At 32.4% G+C, this 23,892-nt stretch overlaps 5 protein-coding genes across 6 annotated transcripts; 4 read left to right on the top strand and 1 right to left on the bottom strand.

Moving 5' to 3' along the window:
• Positions 1-32: 32 nt before the first annotated feature.
• Positions 33-707, bottom strand: LOC148199846 (uncharacterized). The gene is made up of 2 exons (XM_088114463.1): positions 685-707; positions 33-606 (listed from the first exon to the last, which is right to left on the bottom strand). Exons 1-2 carry the CDS (start codon positions 685-687, stop codon positions 232-234), a joined length of 378 nt encoding a protein of 125 aa, XP_087970589.1. The 5' UTR covers positions 688-707; the 3' UTR covers positions 33-231.
• LOC148199845 (putative protein phosphatase 2C 8) lies at positions 693-2,825 on the top strand. Its single transcript, XM_088112788.1, has 7 exons — positions 693-707; positions 766-831; positions 991-1,143; positions 1,722-1,805; positions 1,946-2,035; positions 2,129-2,176; positions 2,483-2,825. Exons 1-7 carry the CDS (start codon positions 693-695, stop codon positions 2,591-2,593), a joined length of 567 nt encoding a protein of 188 aa, XP_087968914.1. The 3' UTR covers positions 2,594-2,825.
• A 2,001-nt stretch (positions 2,826-4,826) lies between these two features.
• On the top strand, positions 4,827-7,491 carry LOC124833018 (WAT1-related protein At3g18200-like). The gene is made up of 7 exons (XM_088114462.1): positions 4,827-5,111; positions 5,361-5,423; positions 5,515-5,631; positions 5,716-5,959; positions 6,172-6,330; positions 6,452-6,603; positions 6,702-7,491. Exons 1-7 carry the CDS (start codon positions 4,924-4,926, stop codon positions 6,862-6,864), a joined length of 1,086 nt encoding a protein of 361 aa, XP_087970588.1. The 5' UTR covers positions 4,827-4,923; the 3' UTR covers positions 6,865-7,491.
• Positions 7,492-11,368: 3,877 nt separating this feature from the next.
• Positions 11,369-14,762, top strand: LOC148199844 (protein DETOXIFICATION 16-like). The gene is made up of 9 exons (XM_088112361.1): positions 11,369-11,742; positions 12,311-12,855; positions 12,981-13,067; positions 13,179-13,235; positions 13,350-13,588; positions 14,054-14,172; positions 14,283-14,369; positions 14,448-14,509; positions 14,598-14,762. Exons 1-8 carry the CDS (start codon positions 11,431-11,433, stop codon positions 14,505-14,507), a joined length of 1,506 nt encoding a protein of 501 aa, XP_087968487.1. The 5' UTR covers positions 11,369-11,430; the 3' UTR covers positions 14,508-14,509; positions 14,598-14,762.
• Positions 14,763-18,080: 3,318 nt separating this feature from the next.
• On the top strand, positions 18,081-23,775 carry LOC148199843 (protein DETOXIFICATION 16-like). Of its 2 annotated transcripts, none has more exons than XM_088112362.1 (8): positions 18,081-19,431; positions 20,039-20,583; positions 20,794-20,880; positions 20,997-21,053; positions 21,226-21,464; positions 22,046-22,164; positions 22,267-22,353; positions 22,578-23,775. In XM_088112362.1, the coding sequence occupies exons 1-8, from the start codon at positions 19,237-19,239 to the stop codon at positions 22,632-22,634; spliced, it is 1,386 nt and encodes a 461-aa protein (XP_087968488.1). In that variant the 5' UTR covers positions 18,081-19,236; the 3' UTR covers positions 22,635-23,775. The 2 variants fall into 2 exon arrangements, with proteins under 2 accessions (XP_087968488.1, XP_087968489.1); XM_088112363.1 differs by having other exon boundaries at positions 19,240-19,381; positions 22,578-23,772.
• The last annotated feature ends 117 nt before the right edge of the window (positions 23,776-23,892 follow it).

Genomic DNA, 23,892 nt, shown 5'->3' with positions numbered 1-23,892 from the left:
TTGTCAAACTCGAGAGTTTACGTAAACTCGTGAGAGTCCAGTAAACTCGACTCGTAAACTCGACTCGTAAACTCGTAAGAGTTTACTTTGTATGAAAAAAATATAAATAACATTCTAATTCAAATAAGATAACAAAATTATATAAATTGAAATACATAAGTTCATAGAAATATTGTTCATAACATAAAGATATAATGTAAAATATAAATTGAAATGTCAAAGTCTCTATGCCTAATCCTCTAATCCTCTAATAATGGCATCATCATCTCCATCATCATCATCATCATCTAACTCTTCCTCTGATGAATGTTGTGCATCTTCATTGTTCTCAAATGTTATGTTATCAAGATCAAGAGCATCTAAAATAGGATCTGTTGTTGCTCCATCTAAGTGAACATTTTCACTATCATTTTCACCTTCAACTTGATCAATCTCAACAACATCATCTGTCTCTTCAGCTATCCATTCATCATCTGATTCTATGTCATCAAATGGAAGAGCTATAGTTTTTCGAATCTGTCTACTTTTCAGCTTGGAGTTATACATCACATAAACTAAATCATTCATCTTTTTTTGATGTAAACGATTCCTTCTCTTTGTATGAACCTAAAATGAAAGATAATATTTTTAGTGAAGATATAAACATAATAAAGGAATTTATAAATTAAAAATAATTTAAATTACCATTTCAAATGAACTCCAATTACGCTCACANCTAATAATGATGTGATATTCTGAAGTGATTCATATCTTGCTGATGCTTAGTCACTGTTTTCAGGAGGATGGCAGGATGGGGCTACAGCCGTATGTGTTTGGGTATTGGGACAAAGAGTAAGTTTCCTGTTATTAGTCACTGGTTGTTTATACTGCTTCTTTCTGATGCTTACTGTAAATAGACATCATAGGCAGTATAGTTATGGATATTTTTTTGAGCAATCTTACAACAAAATTGTCAAAATTGATATGCTTTTCCCTTTTTATATTTGTTAGGTTGCAGTTGCTCATATAGGAGATGCCAAGGCAGTATTAGCTCGGTCAACTGATGGATCACAAAATCCAGATGGTGTCCAGGCGCTGAAGGCCATTGTTCTGACTAGAGAACACAAACCTATCTTCCCACTGGAGCGTACACGCATTCAGAAGGCATGAAATTCCTCAATAATGATTGATTATATCACCAGAGTTATTTGATACTTAGTATGAAGTTAGCAAATAAGACCCTGACTCCTTCCTGTCATACACTGAAGTTGCCATCATTACCACTTCTTTTATGGAGCTTTCAACTGCACGCTTCCTAACATACTTCTTCACTCACTATTGAGCAAAAGTGGAACTGTAGAGATTAAGTTAAAAGCACTGGTATTATGATTAGTTGTGCTGACAATTTTTTACCCCAACTATTTGAGTGCATGGTGGATTGGGATTATTTATGGGAACACAATCTTGTTTTTTTCTTTTCCCCAAAACTCTTTCAAGATGGACAAGAAAGTGCATTTATTTATTCAAAATTCACTAATCCATGACAACTTAAATTACTCAGAATATACAAGGACCAGTTCTAACTAGTATGGTACCCCTTTGGAATTGTTGTTTGAAATATCAGTAGTGATTGAATCATTCCCTTGTTGCATTTCATTTTAGTTTAGAATCATTGGGTGGAGAGTGAACTTTTATCTACAAATATTTGATTCATTTTATTGTATGATATTTTCTACTTACAGTCAGGGGGTTTTGTGAGCTCAGATGGACGATTATTAGGGCGTCTTGAAGTTTCTAGAGCTTTTGGAGATCGTCAGTTTAAAAAGGTTTGCCTCATATTCAAAACTAGTCATTATTTTTGTTAGTAATCTATGGATGACTTCTTTATAGCTTCAACTAGACCAGTAAAGAAGAGCATTTATTGGCCCAAATATGTTTGTAATCTTGAGGAGAATTGTGTTTGCAGGTAGGTCTTGTTGCAAGCCCAGATGTCTATACTTTTGAAGTTACAAATACTGAGCATTTCATCATTCTTGGCTGTGATGGCTTGTGGGGGGTATGTCTCTTTGTTTCCCCTAGACTTTCCTTTACTCATTTTGCTGGGTTAGAAGTTGCTTCTGAGATGAATATGGCACATTGTTTGTGGCAGGTATTTGGTCCCAGCGATGCTGTTGATTTTGTTCAGAAGTTATTGGATGTAAGTGCTTGTTATATCTTTTTCTATCTTGCAACTTGAAAAGAGGTGTACAATTGTTCCAACACCAATGAGTGGTGGAAAGGAAAATAATGAATCCGTTAGTGAATGAAATGTGAACAGGAAAGGAGAAAAATCTCCATTCCAGGGTCTTCTCTTTTACTAAGTTCGAGCCCTTTTTAGTTTTACAATCAAGCGACCTGCATACTGCATAATTCGTAAATAGGCTCACCACATTTTCTTTTTATGTTCTTTCACTTATTGAGGATGCTGTCTTACGTTAGAAAAAATTGAATTGAACCTTTGTAGGAGGGGCTACCTGTTGCCACCGTGTGCCGTCGTCTTGTAAGGGAGGCTGTCCGTGAGCGTCGCTGTAAAGATAACTGCACTGCCATTATTATTGTATTTAAGCACAAATAATCAATGGCACGATCCCCATGTGTTGTACCAGCTGCTATGCATTTTGTTTTCGGATGCTGCTTTCAAAAGCAATGTAAAATATGTGAATTTCTTCTTCGCACTGCAAACAAATGGTGGCACTAAATGCATACCAACTAGTTTATCACTCTTGAAACTGGTTGTTGTTATTGTAATACATGTTGAAGTGTAGTGAAGATCATTTTGCTGCAAAAGCATCTTTGATTTCAGTTCATTACTTCTACAGCTCTGCTACTCATCGTGCTCATTCGACCTTGATAGTATGGGGATAATAAAGGTAAACAGAGTCCTTAGAATCAAGTTCTTATTTGAATAATGAGTGATATTAGTTAAGAACTCAATGTCATCTTTTCGTGATAGAGACAAAAAAGTAGTGCATGCCATGCAAATCCCCTTGAAATTATTGTTTATTTTTAAAATGAGTAGGACATAAACATTAATTTGATCACAAATTGAATAAGTTTTGTTTTGGACACAACATGTGCCTTATGCTTTTGCTAATTGAAATTTGATCCTGATAAGAAGTTATGTCAGTCGCTCAGTTTTTGTTCAAGTTAGTTACACTGTCTAATTAAAACGACAAGTTTGCTGACATTCGAGTAATTGCTGAGAAGTTTCCAATTTGAAAATAAAAACTTTAAATTTAATGGAACTGATTGACTCTACCAACCCTTATCACCACTATCTGTGCAAAAGAACACTAGAATTGAATGCAGAAAAGATGGTCTTGCTTTCTACGAAGGAGTAGTTTGAAGACTCATGGAAGGTGAATTGGTTTGGAAGGATTGACAATTTGGCATTTGGCAGAGACATAATGCAATAATATATTAAAGCATGCAATCACAACAAATTACGAACTTTGCTACCAACGAACAACATATTAGTTAGTGATTTTATAATTTCAGTGAACAAATCTTTTGCCTCACCTATACGGCGTGGCAGATACATGATGTATCATCAACAATTAGCCTCTCAATCCCGAATATTCTCTCATCAATTACATGTTTCTTCAATTTCTTTTTCCTTTTCTGATTGACACTTTTATGAACCAGTCTACCTTAGGTTCATGAATAAGTACATGCAGTCAATAATGTTCCTTCCTCCCATGATCTAGTTGCTGCAATGATTAAGATATTATTTTTTATTCAACTGAGTACCTACCACTGAAGAACTCTGAGAAAGCTCACTGAAAGTTCTCATAAAGAAAAAGAAAAAGGGTGGAGTACCTCGTAAGGATTGAACCCACACATTTTCTATCATGTTTCACAACACTGAATTATCTCAAGGTTAGCCATGATATTGAACTTAGAATGAACATAATATGTAGTTTCATTCTTTAAAGAACCGTATTTCATTTAACAACTTCATGAATATATCAATTCACAGAAAAAATTTGACTCTGCTATGAAGAAAGACCAAAAGAAAGTTTAATCATAAAATATGCCTAGTTATAAACATTAGCACATGCATCTGGGATTCATATTCTCATTATCCCACTCACTTAAACGCATTCAAAAGAATCATTGAGTCAGGAGCAGCCAATCATCATCATTATTATGGTTGATATCTGGATTTTATATATAAAAGATAATCAAACCCCTGTTGGATTACATTTATTGCAAATAATAAAAGAAAGGTCATTCTATTCATTTGGTCTTATATTATCTTTATTTTAAACAAATTGTAAGTTTTAGTCCAACACATGCATAATGAAGTTTTAGTCACTGAGACTAACATCAGTCAACAATTTGTAACAGTATAAAACTGCTTCATAAACTTTTTACAGTTATAAATTGTTACAGAAAACTTGTGTTGTGATTAAATTGTACAATTTTCTTTAAAAGGAACTAGAACTTAAAATTAATGAGAATAACTAAAGGAACCAAAGGAATAGTTTAAACTAAAAAGATACGCAATTACTAATCTATACAAAGATAGAGAAATGGGACAACGGTCTGATAAACATAGTATGAAAAAGGGATGGTGGGAACATGTTCATACAAATGATAGAGGTTGGTTAGTCTCAAGCTACCCAAGTAACGTGATGCACCTTGACTCTGTCTCCCTAAATTATTAAATTCAAAGTCAACGACCAAAATATATTGTATTATATACAAGATTTTGTAGTGCATGAATAACTCAGAGGATATGTTAAACGTTTACATATCATAGTAGTTGCTATTTGATACATCAAACACCATGAGTAACTAACTACTGATGTTAACAATATCAAGTTGTATAATTTTATATTCCTATCAACTTTTTCCCTCTATATAAGCACCCTTCAGTCTTACAGCCTCTCATAAACAACAATGGCTAGTGTTATGACAGAGAAAGTGAAGCTTCTTGTGGCATTACTTACCCTGCAGCTCTGCTTTGCAGGATATCACATTGTGTCTAGACTTGCACTAAATATTGGAGTCAGCCAAGTTGTTTACCCCGTTTATCGAAATTTGATTGCTTTGCTTTTGTTAAGCCCATTTGCTTATGTGTTAGAGAAGTGAGTTTCCAGATGAAGTTTGTTTTCACTTTTCACCTTTCCTATCAAAATCCTTCTGTTATTTTTACTTCATTTTCTATGCAGTATCATTGTAAAAAGTTTTATTTCGTCAATCAATTAGAAACCATGTTATGTATGACTCCCAATATAACCTTAATTGATTGACATAAAAAAACCTTTTACACTGTCATTGCATATACTATTTACTCAAATTTTAACATTGAGCAATGTCAATATCTTTATAATCAGGAATCAAAGACCACCCCTCACTTTATCTTTACTGGTTCAGTTCTTCCTACTTGCATTACTGGGGTAAGAATGTATAGAAGTTGCAGATTTCCATACTCATTTCCTTCCTATAAGTTATAATATTTTCCACTTTTGTTACACATTGACAATGAAGGATCACAGCAAACCAAGGGTTTTACTTGCTGGGATTATACTATGCTTCTCCAACTTTTGCTTCTGCATTGCAAAACTCAGTTCCTGCAATCACTTTTGTCTTGGCTTTGGCTTTAAGGTAACCAAGTCTCCTTGTAACATTCTTTATTATTTTATGCTGTGATCTTGGCATAACTTGATGATTTCATTTTATTTGTACCAGGCTTGAGGAAGCCAACATCACAAGGAGAGATGGATTGGCAAAAGTTCTTGGAACCATTGCTAGTGTGGGGGGTGCCACAGTAATTACTCTTTACAAAGGTCCTCCTCTTCTTCACCTGCAGATGGACCTAACACAAGGAGACACTTTAGAAGTAGATCAATCAACAAAAACGCAAAATTGGACTTGGGGCTGCATATACTTGCTTGGACATTGTCTGTCATGGGCTGGCTGGATAGTTTTTCAGGTCTTGTCAATTCTAATGACATAAGCAGAATATATAAACTGAAATTTCAGAGTTCAGATAACCAATATGTTGATTCGTACTTAAGATAAACGTATCCATATAATATATAATGTAGTTTATTGTGACCAGACATATGTTCATGAAATTTACTTAATTTCCTCAGTATCACCAATTTTGTGACCTGAATGGTAAAAGCAAAAAACTTGGTGCAGGCTCCTGTGGTGAAGAAGTATCCAGCAAAACTAACCCTCACTTCGTTTACATGCTTCTTTGGATTGATCCAGTTCTTGATCATAGCAGCCTTTGCAGAAGATGACTTGGAGAATTGGAAGATACAGTCACTAGAGGAGCTTTTTATTATCCTATATGCAGTAATATTCATCACTTGAATTCTCAAACATTATTAAATATGATTTACATGACACATAATCCCAAGAACTGGAAATTTTGAAGTTAACTCAATTCACTGTTGCATGATGGTGGTAATTGCAGGGAATTATAGCATCTGGTGTTGTCATATCTCTCCAAACATGGTGTATTCAAAAGGGTGGTCCTGTGTTTGTTGCTGTCTTCCAGCCTGTGCAAACTATTCTAGTTGCTGTCATGGCAGCCCTAATTCTTGGTGATCAGTTATACTCAGGAGGGTACGTTCTAAATTTGTTGATCATTACTGGAATATTTCCCTATTCATGAAATGACTGAAGTACACAACGGCATAAATGAGTTATTCAATTTTTTACAGGCTTATTGGTGCAATTCTCATTGTGCTTGGTCTATACTTAGTCCTATGGGGCAAAACCAACGAAAAAAAAGTGAGAGAGTCATCACCATCACTAACAAACCCCTTGCTTAAGGCAGAGGAAGAGAATAAAGAAATTGATGCAGCTTCCAAGGACATACCATGACTTGTCCATCTGTTGACAAGAACATTATGTCTAGTCCTGGTTTGAATAACTACTGATATATGGTCCTACTTAGTAGCATTTCAAGTGTGCAACTTTGGATATAGCTGTTGAAGTAATGGTGTTGATGGCTAAGTTTGGTTAAGGAATAAGCCTGCTGGTGCTTGTTTTTTTTCATCTGAGAAGTCATTTCATTGACATTTGATTACAGGGTCAAATATAGTTTTCCGATCATGTGTCATGTCAATGATACAAGCAAGACTCTTTGAGCTCTATGTTACACTGACTATACATGAATACTATGAATATTGACTATCTTTCACTTTTCAGTCTTCAGATATTAAAAAGAATCTTGAGAAATTGTCTCCATTTTTCTTGTTTAGCTATTAAATCATTTCTCCTTATTAATTCACAACTTCTGGATATCTGGACGTGGTGGAGTTTATGCACTATAGTTCAAGTTCAGTATTATTGCGTATACAAAGTTCAAATATCAGTGAGGGCATTTTATTACTGCTAAGAGAGAGGTGTGGCAACTTGAAATATTGCGTGTAATGTTCTTTCAAATATAAATAAATTTAGTATGATACTACTGGTGATGATGATCATAGCAGTCAGAAACAGGCCTATTTCTATACTGAAAACTGAGGAAGAGGTGGTCTGATGAGAAAGCATTGGAATATTGTCAAAGACTTTTATGGTATTTTTTATTGATAATGAATAAGGTAGAGAATGATAATGAAAATGCAACACTTCTACCATCTACTGAAGAGGTGAACTTGAATGTTTCTTCTTTCAGAAATTCTGGCAGAATAGTGAATTTGGATGTTTATGCAGCACTACTACAATTATTAAAGAAGGATTTTAAGCCTATTGCATTAGATAATGATTAAGAAGATTATGACCAATAGATGGACTGTTTTTGCTCCAATAGTAATTTCTTCTAATCAGTTTGGTTTCATAAAAAGGAGAATTATTGATTGTGTCTGCTTGGTATCAATACATTTGCTTTGTTGGTATCAAGATAAAGAAAATTGACCTTAAATGATGTTCGACACAATTGATTAAAATTTTGTTACAAGTTTTAGATCATTTTAGATTTCACCATCATTCTATCCTTTTGATCATGACAATTATTGAGTAGTCCCAGCTTTAAAGGACCTAAAGATGCAATGTATTGATATTTTAAAAAGTAAACAAATAAATATTGACATAGGTTAACACAAATATTACTATGTGTATACTAAATATTTACAAAATATTCTGTATCAACATTAGTGCAAACAAGTGTATTGGTCATGTTTATCCACATTTTCACTTACATAATTAAACAAAATATGTTAACTTAGCCAATAATAACTTTCTAGAAATTGTATTTATTATTATTATTATAAACAATTGACATATTTGCAGAATTATGTTTTCATCCACACATATATATCTCTTGGATGGTATTACATATCCTCATTTTAGGTAAAGCATTTTCAGAAGTTAAAAATTTATGAATTTATATTCTTTTGGATGGTATTCTCCCTGGATTTTTGGGAGAATCATTTCAAGAAATTAAAAATGACTTATTTGTCATGAAATTATCCTTTCAAATTTTGAGTTAGACTAAGCATTTCAAGAAAATTAAAATTTATATCCTAAATTTACATACTCATTAACTTGTTTATACTATTACCAACAGATTAAGAAGGGTATGATTCATGCTAATGGTTGTTGTGACTTTTATGGTGTTACTTGATGCGCTCTCTCTTGACAGGTCGATGTGGAACTCATGCTGAAAACTACATTATCTGCAGCTCTTCATGAAGTTAAAAGTCATTCCTAGCTACCAGTCAGCTTGAATATAAGACAAAGAACTATACATCCAAACATATTAAACAATTCGTGTTTTATTGATTATTGCATCATTTAAGAAGCGAAATGAATTTGAAGCAGGTCATTTAGCAGCACAATTTAATGAATAAATACTATTGTTTTTCTTTATAAAATAGTTTATGTAAAGACTCTGACTGAAGATGATGTCCACTGGTTCAAATATTTTCTATGGATCATGCCCACATGAACTTATTTAAAACTCAGATGAACCATTTGTTTTCTGATAAAGATGTGCCTGCAAATATTTCTTTATCAAAAGTTGTAAAAACTGAGATGAATTTTAGATGCTTTTCACATGCTTGACAATATTATTATTTTCACAACTATAACACTATACATTATTAACACATACATATGTTTATTATCAATGCTTGCAAAAACTTCTTGCAGCATTTGTACCTTAATCAGAAATAAACATTTTTGATTTTTCTGTTCTTCAATATCATTTATGACACTGCTCAATCTTACAGATATCAGTCCCAATGAAATTCCAGAAATAAAATAATGAATCCTGCATTGACCAACTCTGCTTCATCTAGAAAAAAGTGATCCTTATCAGAATCTTATGTCTTTAAGTGAGCAAGTGATGATCTAGGAGAGTGTTTTATGTTGAATCTATGTCGTGAATTTTGTTTCCCAAAGTTACCCACCATTATTGAATATGGAAAATTTCAGAAAACATTAAATGTCAACATAAACGACCATATAATATAATAAAATAAGATGCCAAACAAGTACTGCCAAAAGGAAAAAGGAATACTTGTTGTCCAAGTATAGCTATAAACACTATCAAAGTCCAAAGAACTAAACTTAAAAATAAATCTGATTGTGTTTCGAGTAGTCTTAACTTAGATTTTATTAAACTATTTAATATAAATAATGATAATAATAATAATAAATAATTTTAAAATATTTATTTAAAAAGCATAATTTAATTGAAACTTTATATTTTTTATTCTAGAGGTTAATTATACATGGGAATGAAATTGATACATCGTATTAAAAGGAGAATTCAATTTGATTGAGTTTCATTTTTTACATATTTTAATCTTGTTGGATTGGAATTATAAGTTAAACAATTTACTCTTATTTTGACTGGAAAAAGAATGTAGCTATCATTTTAAATGGGGTGGCCCAAGTGTCTACTTTTTTTAGCAGCTTGTTTTAGTCTAATTTGACAGACTACTTTAATAACTTCTAATTTTTATATTTTTAATAAAACAATTGGAAGCTACATCTTTTACTAGTGAAATTTGTTATAAAATGTATTCATGAATTTTGCTTTTTCTTGCAGCATCCAAGTGTCAAACAGAAAACATTAAACAAAAACAAACAAAAATGGAAGAAAGTAGAAAATGAATGAAATAGACCAACAGGCATACCTAAAACAATGAAAGTATTTTAACCCGTGAAAAGATCTATGGAAGAGACGCAACACCACTTAAATTTAACATTAATATTATTTTAACTCAATAAAATAATAAATTTGTAAGTTCTTTCTTTATATTATATAGTGTTCAACTCTTTTTTTTTTTCTTAATCATTGTTGTTCAACATAAGAATTGAACTTATATTAGAATTCTTAACAAAAATAAAGTAAATGATATATCCAAAATTATTTTATACCTAAACCTTAAAAATTTATAAATTTAGAATTCATTATCAAACATTTTTTTCCATAAAGATAAAAATTCAAGTATGAATCCAAATCTTATATTAGATAAAAATGAAAAAGTATAGTATTAAATAAACGTGAAAGACTTATTAACCAATACTTTAATGTTTTAGATACACAATAATATCAATTTCTTTTATGATTGGATTTAAATCTCATTGAAATTATATTTTTCTAATAAATCTCCTCAACCCTCAATAATTTATAAAATAAAAGTTGTCATCAATTTACATTAATATTAATCTTATTTCTTATCAACATAACATTTCCAAGAGAGTAATTTTAAAAAATACTTTCTTACTTACATTTTTCGTTATTACTTTTTAGGCTATATTTTTCTTTAGAGTAACTTAGCAAAAGCTGTGTTTCGCACATCACATCCCTGTTTGTCGTAGACGTGCACCAATTCTCTTCTCTCGTTCTAAAATTCATACCAAACATGTCAACTTCATAAATCATAATCATGACTCATCACGTTTTAATATTTCATACATAATAATAATTAGAATAATAAGAAGGAATAATGATGCAGTTAAACAGGTTGGAAGTTATTTTTCACTGGTTAAAGAAAAAAAAAGACAGATCTAATGTTTTAATAGTATAACACTATTTTTAGTGCTTTAATAGTACAGAATCTCCTTCAGTACTGAGTGTTAACAGTATGTTGAAATGAACACTGCTGAAGTTTTAATTATAATAACTCCTAACTGAATGCAATAACCCTGATGTTTTATTTGATAAGAAATAAATAAAATAATTTATTGATATTAATGAAAATAGTTTATATAATTATTGTTTTAGGAAATTACTTACTATCAATTAAGATTTAATCATATTTTATCACTTATTTATCATTATTTCTCAAATTCTACCCTTTCTTTTATATGATTTTATTATTAAAAAACCCTGCAAGGTGCTGCCTTTATAATCTATTTATACCATGCAATAAGCAGTATCCAACGTTCATCTGTCTGTGTTCTGTGTGTGTTGAGTAGCAAAAGAGAAGAGAAATGGAGAGAGAAGACCAAAGCCAAAGTGGATATCTTCAGTCTCCATTGATTCAGCACTCATATTCATCAGGGCAGGGTGATGGATTGGTGGTAAAGGAAAAGCAGAGCAGTTGGAAGAGAACTGAAAGAAGTGATGTTGTTGAAGAAGTGAAAAGGCAGTTATGGCTTGCAGGGCCTTTGATAACAGTGACCCTTTTGAATTTTGGCCTTAATCTTATATCTGTTATGTTTGTGGGGCATCTTGGTGAGTTGGCTCTCTCTGGTGCTTCCATGGCCACTTCTTTTGCCTCTGTCACAGGTTTCAGTTTGTTGGTATGTTACTTCTGTTTTCCTTCATACCATGTACTTTTTCAATGATTCCACAAGTTTTAAACTTAAATGGTTTTATAGTACATATCTAAAACTTGGGAAGTTTTGCTAGGGTTGGAAATGGCAGGGAAAGTCAACATTATTAGTTCAAAATAAATTGCTCATCATTCATTACCTGTTGACTTCTGGGATGCAGAGTGAATGTTGATAATTGAGAGTTGAAAGTAGAGTTCTGAGAGCTAGTTCTTCACTTTCATTCCAAAAATCATATGAGGACCAAATTCCAGACCACTTGATCTGAGAGGCTTTGATACTCTGCCATGAATTAACAATTCAAGAGTTTAAGTTGTTAGGGGACTACAAATGTTCCATTCTTCCATAGTTTTTTATATTCTATTGCTTGAAAATAGGATTAGATATGGATGAAAAATTCAACATTATTTGTCCAAAACAATTGAGCTGATCATTTAAGCAGAAAATAGTGATTGGTCTGTGGTTTACATTGCAACATATATTGTCCAGGATAACACATTATGGTTTTTCTTTTCTATTTGGTTTTTGGTTGAAATAGCAAGGAATGGCAAGTGCATTGGACACTTTTTGTGGCCAGTCATATGGAGCAAAGCAGTACCACATGTTAGGCATACACATGCAGAGAGCCATGTTCATTCTCATGACTGTCAGCATCCCACTTGCAGTTATTTGGGCAAACACAAGATCCATTCTGATTTTCTTTGGTCAGGATCCTGAAATAGCTGCAGCAGCTGGGACCTATGCTACTTGTATGCTTCCAACCGTTTTTGCCTATGGTCTTCTACAATGCCTCAACAGATTCTTGCAAACACAGAATATTGTATATCCAATGATGTGCAGCTCCGGAATTACCACATTACTGCATGTACTTATATGTTGGATTCTGGTGTTCAAATCAGGACTGGGAAGCAAAGGAGCTGCTGTAGCAAATTCCATATCTTATTGGTTGAATGTTACTATGCTCACACTCTATATCAAGTTTTCTCCTTCATGTGCAAAAACTTGGAAAGGCTTTTCCAAAGAGGCATTGCATAACATTCCCACATTTTTTAGGCTTGCCATTCCTTCAGCTGTTATGGTTTGGTAATTGCATTCTCTTAATAAGTTAATAACACCTCTTACAATAAACTTTTTAACCTTGCACTTTCAATTCTTCTTGAGATCCTAATGCTGTTTTCAAAATTTTTTACCATTATTATGGTGAGCAGCTTGGAAATGTGGTCGTTTGAATTGATGGTTCTCCTTTCTGGTCTTCTTCCAAATCCAAAGTTGGAAACATCAGTTCTTTCCATCTGGTTGGTTTCATACTTGAGATGTTTTTCGCATTTGTTACATATGCTTGATTATTTTCATAAGTATTACATGACACTTGACATTATTGCACACACTTGGATTTGTTTTGCTAGCTTGAACAGTAGTGCAACTGTTTGGATGATTCCCTTTGGACTCAGTGGAGCAGTAAGGTTGGTACTTCTGAAATTCACTCAAGCATGCATCTGTCAGACATTCTGTTCTCTTCTCAATTTTCTTTTTGAAATATTTTTCTTTCTTTATCAATCATTGCATGGTTCTTGCAGCATTCGTGTCTCAAATGAACTTGGAGCTGGTCGTCCATGGATTGCACGCTTAGCAGTTCATGTTGTCTTAGCAATAGCCATTATTCAGGGCATCTTAGTGGGAACAGTGATGATACTTATACGCAACATATGGGGCTATGCATATAGCAATGAAGTAGAAGTGGTCGAATATGTAGCAATTATGTTTCCAATTCTGGCAGCATCCAACTTTCTGGATGGACTCCAATGTGTTCTTTCAGGTTTTTCTTTCACCATTACTTTTATTTGTCTGAAGTATACCTATGACTCAAAAACACTGGTATAGGCTGAAAGGCATATGAAAACTCCCAATACATCTCATTCAAAAAATGCTAAAAAAAGTATAAAGTTGCACTTAAATGTTAGCCAACACAACACTCAATTGACATCTGATTACTGAGTTAATATCTGGAAAGGAACTTGTGTGCGCAGTTCAAATAAATTACAGATAAGTAAATTAATTTAAAGCTTTCAGTCTGACAATTATAAGACTTGATTTTCTTTTCTTTAGTTTTAAACTTTAATATTGCAGATTGCTTAAATTTAAGAGATAGGAACTTAAAACAGGATTGGTTCATTTTGTGGCCAATTTTCTGTAGAACTCACCGTTTACTTATTGCACATCAATCAAGAATAAATTAGATGATGTATGATCATCTTTCTTCACTTTGTCAATGATAATTCAGGCACTGCTAGAGGGTGTGGCTGGCAGAAAATTGGTGCATTTGTGAATCTGGGGTCATACTATTTGGTTGGAATTCCATCAGCTATTGTGTTAGCTTTTGTATTGCATATTGGTGGGAAGGTAAACAAAAGTTCATCCTTTTCTACCATAACCTTCATGTTAATAGGTGATGATCAATTTTACATTGCAATTACCTGATTATGGTTTTCCATGCTAATTTCTTCGTGTAGGGGCTCTGGTTGGGAATCATATGTGCTCTAATTGTTCAAGTTTGTTCTTTAATGATCATTACCATTCGTACTGATTGGGAGCAACAGGTGAAACTTTTCATTTCTTATTTCACATTTGCTTTGGTCCTTTCAATACTGACATGCCTCTGTTTTTAACTCATACAGGCAAAGAAAGCAACAGATAGAGTCTATAATTCAGTAACGGCAGAAAGCTTAGTCTCATGAAGGTGCAATATCTTTGCAGTTGCACATTCTTAGTTAATTCTAGTGAGTGAAATTAAAGCAATATAAGTTTTGTCATTCTTCTTTTGGCAGGAAAACTTTAGGGACAATTTTATTATGTATTGTTGAAAGATAATAGATGATGCAGTTGGTCACTAGAAATAAATAATGTGGTTTTAATTTTGTTTTTCTATGTACTAGTATTGGGATGTTTTGATGCTAATTAGAGAAATCATTTTCTAAGGTTATTATTTACCACTTATAGATTTTTTTTATCATTTTTCAGTATTTCATAAAAATTACTTTAATTTGCCATTGGTCAAAACCAAGAGAATTATTTTTTCTGTTGCTTATTGATTCTCAATAAAGTTTTTTCTTCTACTCAAAGTCAACACATTATTTCCCTTATGAAAGTTTTAGTAACTATGATTTCTCCTCATTCTCTAGATGTTCTGTTTAATCAACATCTCTTTTCTATCATTGTCCCATGATGTTCCTCAAATCTATTTACTTGTTTTTACTTTCAGTCTTACAAATGTAGCAGGAAATTCTATTGAGATAATAAATTTTCTCAATAAGTCTAAATTAATTAAAGGAAATTTACATATAGATAATTGTATGTTAAAAAAGTTGTTATAATTAATATTAGTGGAGATAAACAAAAAGATAACTGAGTAATTAAATTTTTTAGTTAATAATTGACTTTTAATAAAAACTGCATTATTATATATAGAGAGCCAATAAGATGGTATTTTTTGCATGAGAAATGTCATTCAAAGTTTATACCCAATCTAAAAATGACTTCTGCTCCAATTCTGTTGTTAAAGAATATTGTGTAAGTGTAACTATAAAAGATTTTATATTCGTTCAACATTTTGAATGCGATTTCTTAATTTTCTCAAGGATAGAGTCTTTATAAGAATTAAAAACGAAGTATAGACACTTGAATTAAAATTACACAAAGACATCAACATTTAAGTATTTTTCACTTCATATTTTATACACAAATTCAAATTTTGTACAAGGATAATGAAGAAGCAACTTAAGATATAAACAATTGATATTTGACATTCCAAATAAACTCTAAATTTAAGAAGTATTTTCATGTGAGGAGTAATTATATATGCATATCAAGCTAAGTTTCAAAATTGGAAGGTATAACAATATGACTGGAATACATCACATGATTAATTTAAAACTAAAACTCTTTCGATACATCTCACAAACTATAGAAAAATAGATTGACTCAGTCGAATTTCAATCGAGGTATCAGTTAAATTTTGGTTGAGCCTGTGTTGATTTTGACCCAAGTTTACCCATTTCTACTTTTGTCCGTTTGGCCCATCTTACTTACGATTCGGATCGATCCTTCTCAACTATCGGTCTAGGTTAGTCTATCTCAACGTTTGGCCCGAACAGACCCATCTCTACCTACTATTTGGGTCGGCCTATCTAGACCATTGACTTTGATCAATTCGTCTCAATCTTTGGCCTAGTCTCATCTTTCAGCCTAGGCCATCTTGTCTCAATTTTCAGTTTGGGTTTGTTTGTTTCAACCTTCGACTCAAGACGACTGGTCTCAACCTTTCGCCCCACCAGCCTATCCCAACCTTCAACTCAATTCGACCCTTCTCGACCTATAGTCTGGTTTTCCCAATGTCAATCTTTAGCCTAGGTAAACATGTGTTGACCCTTGGTCTGATAAAGTTGGTTTCAACCTTCTGCCTAGACTTGTCCGACTTGATATATGTTTGAAGTTAAAAGTATTGTTTCCAAGAGTTACTTAAAGTCTTTCTAGTAGAGCCAAATCATCTTAATTCTGATCCTAACCCACTTAAGAAGGGTTTTGGAGGTTGTGTGTTTTTTTTCTCTCAATTCCTAAAAGAGAGTTTATTCAAAGGTGAATCATGCCAACCCATGAGCTATCGATCAAGTTGACAACTCTAGTTGTCTTTGCACACATGATATTTAATAGATTATAACTATAAAATAAATACTGAGGATTTCTATATTTATATATAAATTATTAATCATATTTTGAAATTTCAACACTATTTTGTTAACTATTTTATGTTATAAATTTTATTATTTCATTTGTAGTATTTTTTTAATAATTCAAATTGTGTAATTTTAAATATATTTGTGAATTACACAATCTAAAAACGAATTTTATAATTCTAAAATTTGGAAATACATTTTATATTACAAATTTGAATATGTATTTTTATATTATATTATACATTATTGTATTTTATTTTGAATCAAAAGAATAGAACAAGTGTGGAACATTTACAACCTCCATTCATAGGAGACGAATCCATTGATGTACATCATGTAAATGATAATATACATATACATGATACACATGCATCGGTAGTCCATAAATGGAAATAAATAAATATCCAAATTAAGAAATTCAATCTATAATAATCTAAATCTATATTACTTTAAGTCTATTTAAATGATTTTATTTTTTAAATCAAACGTTACATTTTTTTAATTTTAAATTTAATTTAGTTTATTGAATTTGGTATTTGGATATTTTTTTTTAATTTTGGAAATTCAAAATAAAAGTGAAGTTTTCTTCGTCATGTGCAAAATCTAGAACTGGCTTCACAAAGAAGGCCTTGCCAAATATCCCAGAATTCCTTACAATTAATAAGTCTTGCAGTTAGAGTTGCTCTCTTGGTCCTTTCCGAGGTTTACTCATGATCCTGCTTAGAAAAGTATGGGGAAATCTTTCTAGTAGTGAAACACAAGGTGTAGATTATGTAACAGTCACAATGCCTATTCTTGCTATCTGCAGCTTCCTTGATGGGATTCAAAGTGTTCTTTCAGGTATCCATGTGAACTTCTTACGTAATCCTTTTTATGTATTCCCTCCATCTTATTTTCTGTCACTATTGGACTATTTTGTCTTACATTAGTTGAGCAAGTATTAACTATTTTTTCCCCAATAATATTATCATGAAGAAACAAATTCCCTTGTAGATATATAGTTGTAGCAATGTAGTGTAGTTGATAAGAATATTTTAGTCACACAAAACGAGACTGTGAGTCAAAATTTTCATTTCCATGCAATACAGGGTTTCTTAATTGGCTAGGAGGCACATAAATTCACTGTTTCAGAACATCCATTTTTGGTTACGTATTAAATAATCAGTCACTTTAATGTTGGAAAACAAGGCATTGCAAGGGGTTCTCTGGTTGGCTGTGCAATTGTGAATCTTGGATCATTTTATTTTGTGGGAGTTCCTTCTGCAGTGGTGTTAGGTTTTGTTATCACATGAAAGGGAAGGTTTATATATTATACATAATTTATCAGTGGTCTTTATAGTTATTTTGACTTGCCAAACTCTTCAGATAAATTTTCCTAATGCATGCATAACTTGAAATAGGGTCTTTGGTTGGGGATTGTTTCTGCATTCATGGTGCAAGTGAAATTTTTTGCTGTCATTACTATCAGAACTAGCTGGGAGAAAGAATTAAGGCACCTATTTCATATCATTTTTCTGTACAAACGACAGTGTCAACATTTTACTATTCACTATTTGCATTTTTTTTTTCCTTGTTCAGGCAACTAAACCAGCAAGGAGAGTCAAAAGTAGCAGAGTCCCTCCTAGAGAAGGTGTAGAAGGAGCAAAAGATACTTTAGAGAATGAGACTTAGTTTGAGTTTAGTAATGATGAAAAACTTTTACACTTATAGCAATAAACACAATTTGAATTTTCTTTTAAAAGCATTAGTAACCAATCATTAGATATTAATGTTAATAAACATTTTTAGTCATCATGTTCTGCATCACTATTATTCGATGGTTTTGGCTTATAAACTACAAAAAAGACTGTCTAAAGTCAATGCATTCAGCCCATGCATGTTTATTCTAATAGTTCAGACTACTTATATTATTGCTTCTCGATTGAATCAGGGTCCAGGTCAAATTTTCTAAATATTACATACATAAACTAATATTAGGTTCCTTCAGAGTTATTATATCTATATGTGGCTGGTGAATATATATATTTATATATTCAAAACTATTAGTTCAAATTTCTCAGATGTATTTCCAAATATTAATCTAAAAGAGCCTTATGTATTAAAATATAAATCCTTTTTTAAGTAGATCTCTTTAAAGAAGGTTTGTTTTTATTAGTTGTTCTTTTAGCATCTATGTAACGTTTCATTTTAATAGTTTTATACTATTAAAATAGTATATTACATTACTGGTATGAGAATCAAAATAGCGCAGCGAATGGCAGTGGGTATGTTCTCATCAGTACAAGGCATGCATGAAGAGGTTTCTAGATCATGTGTTAATGGTTTGTGAGTGATAGCTTTTTTAAAATAATAATGATGTCAGTATCTAAGAATAAGTTGAAAACGTTTTAGTTATCTTCAGGAGTTAAAAAGGGAGTGTATTAATGGAGGAAATAGGTATGAGGCAGAGAAGACAAAGTGAGTCTACTTTATTTTATTCATATATTTCATTACTATCTAAATGTAATATTTTATCATAAAAAAAAATGTTGTTAGGTAAATGTTTCCCCATAACACTACTTGCATTAAAAAATAGTTCCACTTTGTGTATCTTTTATCCTTTCAAGTTGACCACGATCATATAATATTGGAAGGCCTATTTCCTCACTAAGAGCTCCTCACCATTTTTGTATAAGTTTTGGAGATCTTTGTTGGTGTCTGAGAGAGTTCATCAAGAGGGAAAGAGTGGCCACAAATGGCCATATGGAAGGAGACTGTAGAAGAAGCAAAGAAGCAACTGTGGCTGGCAGGTCCAATGGTGTTTGTGTGCGTGTTTCAGTACAGTTTGCAGATGATCTCTCTCATGTTTGTTGGTCATTTGGATGAGTTTCTTCTAGCAGGTGCTTCTTTGGCTGCTTCATTTGTAAATGTAACTGGTTTCAGTATCTTGGTATGTTCACATCATTTTCAGTTGTTAACATTTTTCAGCATGGTTTTAATTATTAATTTCAACATGCATACTTTATACCTCTTAAGATATGTGTAGCCTTTGTGCAGACCAGGAACACAGATTAAGAAAGAATAACATGGTTATGTACTCCAATGCCATAAATTATGTGCTAGTTTTATGTTTATAGTTCTAACTATTTATTTGTGATACAGTGGAATTTTTAAATGTATAATACAATTAACAATGCTCTATTAATTGAGTTGAGTAAATGATGGTTACAACTTTATATATATATATATATATATATATATATATATATATATATATATATATATTGAAGGGAAATTTCTTGGAATGTGCAATTTGTGCTCAAAGTTGCCTTGTTGAACAGAACATAGTTTAATGATGGACATGGATAAAAAATATAGAAATGTCGTGTTCTGTTTTATTTTATACCTACCATAAAATAGAAATATGTTTGTGTTCCATCGTATCTTCAAATGAATTTTATATATTTATATATGTTTGCTCCAAAAAGTTGTTTTTGGATCTGCATTACTCCATGCAAAAAATCAATATCTGTTGCTTATGTTGATTGGTTATTTAGATAGGCATGTCAAGTGCACTGGACACATTTTGTGGTCAATCATATGGCGCAAAGCAGTATGATATGGTTGGCATACACATGCAGAGAGCCATAGTGGTTACCATGCTTGCAACTATACCAATGTCCATCATTTGGGCATATTTGAGGCCTATTCTGGTTGTTCTGCATCAAGATAAAAGAATTGCAGCACATGCTCAACTATATGCCAGATACTTGATTCCAAGCCTTTCAGCCAATGCTCTTCTTCGGTGCTTTGTTAAATTCCTACAAACACAGAACATTGTCCTTCCTATGGTGCTAGCTTCTGGATTCACTACCTTAACACATGTCCTTCTCTCTTGGCTTTTCATTCTTAAACTTAGACATGGCATCAAGGGAGCTGCCATTGCATTTTGCATTTCAAATTGGCTGAACACAATGCTACTAGCACTTTACATCAGCCTCTCCTCTTCCTGCAAAACCACTTGGACTGGCTTCTCAAGGAAATCCTTGCATAATATTCCTCAATTTCTCAGGCTTGCCTTTCCCTCAACACTCATGGTCTGGTATGATTTGATATCCCTCTTTCACCAAAAATTGACTTCCATAAATGTATAGCAACTTGCAATCAAACTAGTTAATAATGATCTTTTCCATCGTCAAATATATAATGCCTTAAAAAATATCACTTCTATTCCTTGTGACTCATAATATATGAGTAACCAATGTTTATAAGAAGTTTCTAATTGCTCCTCTGTGGTACTATCTTGTGACAGCCTAGAGACCTGGACTTTTGAACTGATGGTACTCCTATCTGGTGCTCTTACTAATCCAACATTGCAAACTTCAGTACTTTCTATATGGTTAGTTCTTGAGTTAAGAGTTTAGGGATGTGATATTGTATTGATAGTTTGAATGCACCTTCTTTTTTCATGTGTTTCTGTCAATGATTGATTGTACTTTTCTTAATTATCCCCAGTTTTCAAACATCTGGGCTCTTTTGGATGATACCCTTTGGAATTGGTGCAGCTGCAAGGTTAGTCTTTCATGCTTAATAAAAAAAATATAATGAAGATGATTCATGGTCAAAAAATGTGCCTGCTATTCCAACGGCATAGCTAACTCTATCACCAAGGTGTATCTCTCAGTTATTTTTTAATATATGTTTGGTTTAACCAGACTCATTACATTTTATTTCCATTCAACAGTACAAGGATCTCTAATGAACTAGGGGCTGGCTGTCCAAAATCTGCATTTTTAGCTGTTAAAGTCACCTTATCAATGTCCTTCATCAGTGGTGCCTTAGAATTTACTCTCCTTATGCTGACAAGGAACTTTTGGGGCCGAATTTTTACCAATGTACCTGAACTAGTCAGTTATGTGGAATCCATGACACCAATTCTTGCAAGCCTTGTCTTTGTAGATTCAATTCAAACAGCATTCTCAGGTATTCAATAAAAACACTATGGATTTTAAGTCAACTTAGATGCAATTCTGAAGTTTCTTTTAGCACTATTCTCCATTTAGAAGTGAAGTTGGAATTCGGTAATCATCATTGTTAAGTGAATTACTAACAGAAAATTCAATTCTGATAAGAAAACGACACTAAAAGCATAAGAGGAACTAAGTCTAAATAGTCTCAACAGATAAAACGTAATATGTCTAGTATCATGTAATCAGCTGCCTTAATGTTTCATGCCATTCTTCTCAAATCTCAATACAACTTCTCTCCAATCTTAGTCATGAAACATGGAATCTCCTTTTAGTGCCTCAGCTGTTATCTAAAGGATAAACGTCAGAGATAAACAGCAAACAAATATTCTATCAAAGTTTGCATCAAAATTGTCTCTTGTGCATGATTTCTGAAGACTGTTTTACCGAGAATTAGGAGGTGGAAAATGAATTCCCCTTTATCAATGGCCTAAAAAAAGAGGCATTAGCATCAGCATGCCATTGACCTGAAGACTTTATGTTAAATCCTTGCATGAACTTGGCCATGGCTAATTCTTTGGGTTGTGAAATTAAAAGGTATAGCCAGAGGATGTGGCTGGCAGAAGCTTGGTGCATTTGTCAATCTTGGATCATATTATCTTGTTGGAGTTCCCTTTTCAATCCTTTTAGCTTTTGTCCTCCACATGAAGGGAGTGGTAAGTAAGATTTAACCCACATCTTGTACCATATTTCATAGTATTAAACTTGTTCAATTGGACCTAATGCTTTTAAATTGATATTGGTTTAAAACCTAAAAGGGGCTCTTGTTAGGGATTGTACTTGCACTCAGCATACAAGTGCTGTGTTTTCTTGCAGTCACCTTACACACCAATTGGGAGAAAGAGGTAAAGTTATCCTGTCTTCTACTCAGTTTTGCCTTCAAATTTGAATCTTAGTAATAATATATGTTATAAGATTTTAATTTTTATAAAATTAATAGTGTAATATTATAAAAATCAATAACTTTCAGCATGAATAGTTCTTTGTAATTAAATGACAATGTAAAATTATTTTATAAATTCAAGGAATAACTTCTTTTTTTTCTGATTGTGTAATCTTGATTTTTCAGGCAAATAAGGCTGCTATAAGAGTAAAAGGCAAAGGGGACCAAGCTGATATACATTAGCTTTTAAGTCACCAAAATGGAACTCAAATGGTTGATGAGAAATTTTTCCAAAATAATGAGAGAGAGGGTTTACATGTTCAATAACATTTATTAATCACTAAAAACAATGTCCACATTAAACAAAAATTTTCAAACTTTTCATTTTCCTGTTATTTAATTTCATTGACTCTGCTAAACACTATTGAAATCTCAGAGGGTAATTTATAGTCTTTATATGAGATATGATAAAAGTGTCAATACATTGAAAGAGATGATAGAGTATCTAAATCTACAAAATGGTTTAAAAATAATCCTATAAGAACTCTACAATGTGAAATGAATACAGTTTAACAATATATACAAACTTTTATAAAACTTTGAGCAGATGAAATTTATCATTTCATCCAAACATGAATGAGTCAAATTTCCAAAGAGTTGACAAGCTTTTTATAAATAATTTAAATATATGTTTCAAACAAATAAAGAAAAAAACATAATATCGTTGTGTCCATTGGTATACATACAGAGACATAAATACATATAAGAGAAGAACATGCAGAGTTAAAAGCTAGCAGAATCAGTGGTATATATAGCAATATATATTATATATTGACATTAATTAATATATCATAAACATGGACGTTTATTTATAATATTACAGATATATGTAGTTCTGTCATTGGCATGCACCATGCATATACATATGCATCAACGTAACAGGATCACGTCCTTTACTCTAAACAATGATGATGGATGTGGATGTCCATGCATGCATATGTATGGGTCAGTTGCAAGGGAAGGGTAGCGTGGGGTTGAGTCCACAAATTCCGAGTGTAGTGTTGAAGATAGTTTGTGGTGTTGAATGCATGTCGTCTGCAACACGGTCTAATGCACTGCAAATGGTAGCATTAACCGGTGTGTTTTTTAGGAGACCACAGCCATATTGCTTAAGGAAGTCACTGCGGATAAGGTTTTCGATTATGAGTATCAAACGGTTGTTTTGAACACGTGCTGGAATGATGTCTGAGCTAACCATTGAAGACGAAAGGAGAACAAGAAGAAGAAGAAGAAAGGCAGTGGATTTTGAGGTCTCACCCATTTTCATAGCAACTTAATGCTGTGAACTTCATTTGCAACACAATTTATAGATCAACACTTCTTCTGTTTTTCACTTCACAAATGTTTCTTCAATTCAAAATTAAATGAAAAGGAAAGAAAAGTCGAAAAGAAAGGGCTGGCTAGTCTACAACAAAAAGTACAGAGAAAGTTCATAAGTCAA

The sequence above is a fragment of the Vigna umbellata genome, chromosome 4 (genome assembly GCF_029865625.1).
Source record: "Vigna umbellata cultivar VRB3 chromosome 4, Vumbellata_1.0, whole genome shotgun sequence".
Classification (NCBI taxonomy): domain Eukaryota; kingdom Viridiplantae; phylum Streptophyta; class Magnoliopsida; order Fabales; family Fabaceae; genus Vigna; species Vigna umbellata.
This window is presented reverse-complemented; position numbering and strand designations above follow the sequence as displayed.

Excerpts from the sequence above, each read along its gene's own strand:
- LOC148199845 (XM_088112788.1), top strand. Across the intron at positions 832-990 it reads TTTGGGTATTGGGACAAAGA|GTTGCAGTTGCTCATATAGG; the intron begins GTAAGTTTCCTG and ends TATATTTGTTAG. Across the intron at positions 1,806-1,945 it reads GAGATCGTCAGTTTAAAAAG|GTAGGTCTTGTTGCAAGCCC; the intron begins GTTTGCCTCATA and ends TTGTGTTTGCAG.
- LOC124833018 (XM_088114462.1), top strand. The coding sequence starts at position 4,924 with ATGGCTAGTGTTATGACAGAGAAAGTGAAGCTTCTTGTGGCATTACTT. Across the intron at positions 5,632-5,715 it reads GTCTTGGCTTTGGCTTTAAG|GCTTGAGGAAGCCAACATCA; the intron begins GTAACCAAGTCT and ends TATTTGTACCAG. Across the intron at positions 5,960-6,171 it reads CTGGCTGGATAGTTTTTCAG|GCTCCTGTGGTGAAGAAGTA; the intron begins GTCTTGTCAATT and ends AACTTGGTGCAG.
- LOC148199843 (XM_088112362.1), top strand. The coding sequence starts at position 19,237 with ATGGCCATATGGAAGGAGACTGTAGAAGAAGCAAAGAAGCAACTGTGG. Across the intron at positions 19,432-20,038 it reads TAACTGGTTTCAGTATCTTG|ATAGGCATGTCAAGTGCACT; the intron begins GTATGTTCACAT and ends TTGGTTATTTAG. Across the intron at positions 21,054-21,225 it reads GGAATTGGTGCAGCTGCAAG|TACAAGGATCTCTAATGAAC; the intron begins GTTAGTCTTTCA and ends TCCATTCAACAG.
- LOC148199844 (XM_088112361.1), top strand. The coding sequence starts at position 11,431 with ATGGAGAGAGAAGACCAAAGCCAAAGTGGATATCTTCAGTCTCCATTG. Across the intron at positions 13,068-13,178 it reads ACATCAGTTCTTTCCATCTG|CTTGAACAGTAGTGCAACTG; the intron begins GTTGGTTTCATA and ends TTGTTTTGCTAG. Across the intron at positions 13,236-13,349 it reads GGACTCAGTGGAGCAGTAAG|CATTCGTGTCTCAAATGAAC; the intron begins GTTGGTACTTCT and ends TGGTTCTTGCAG.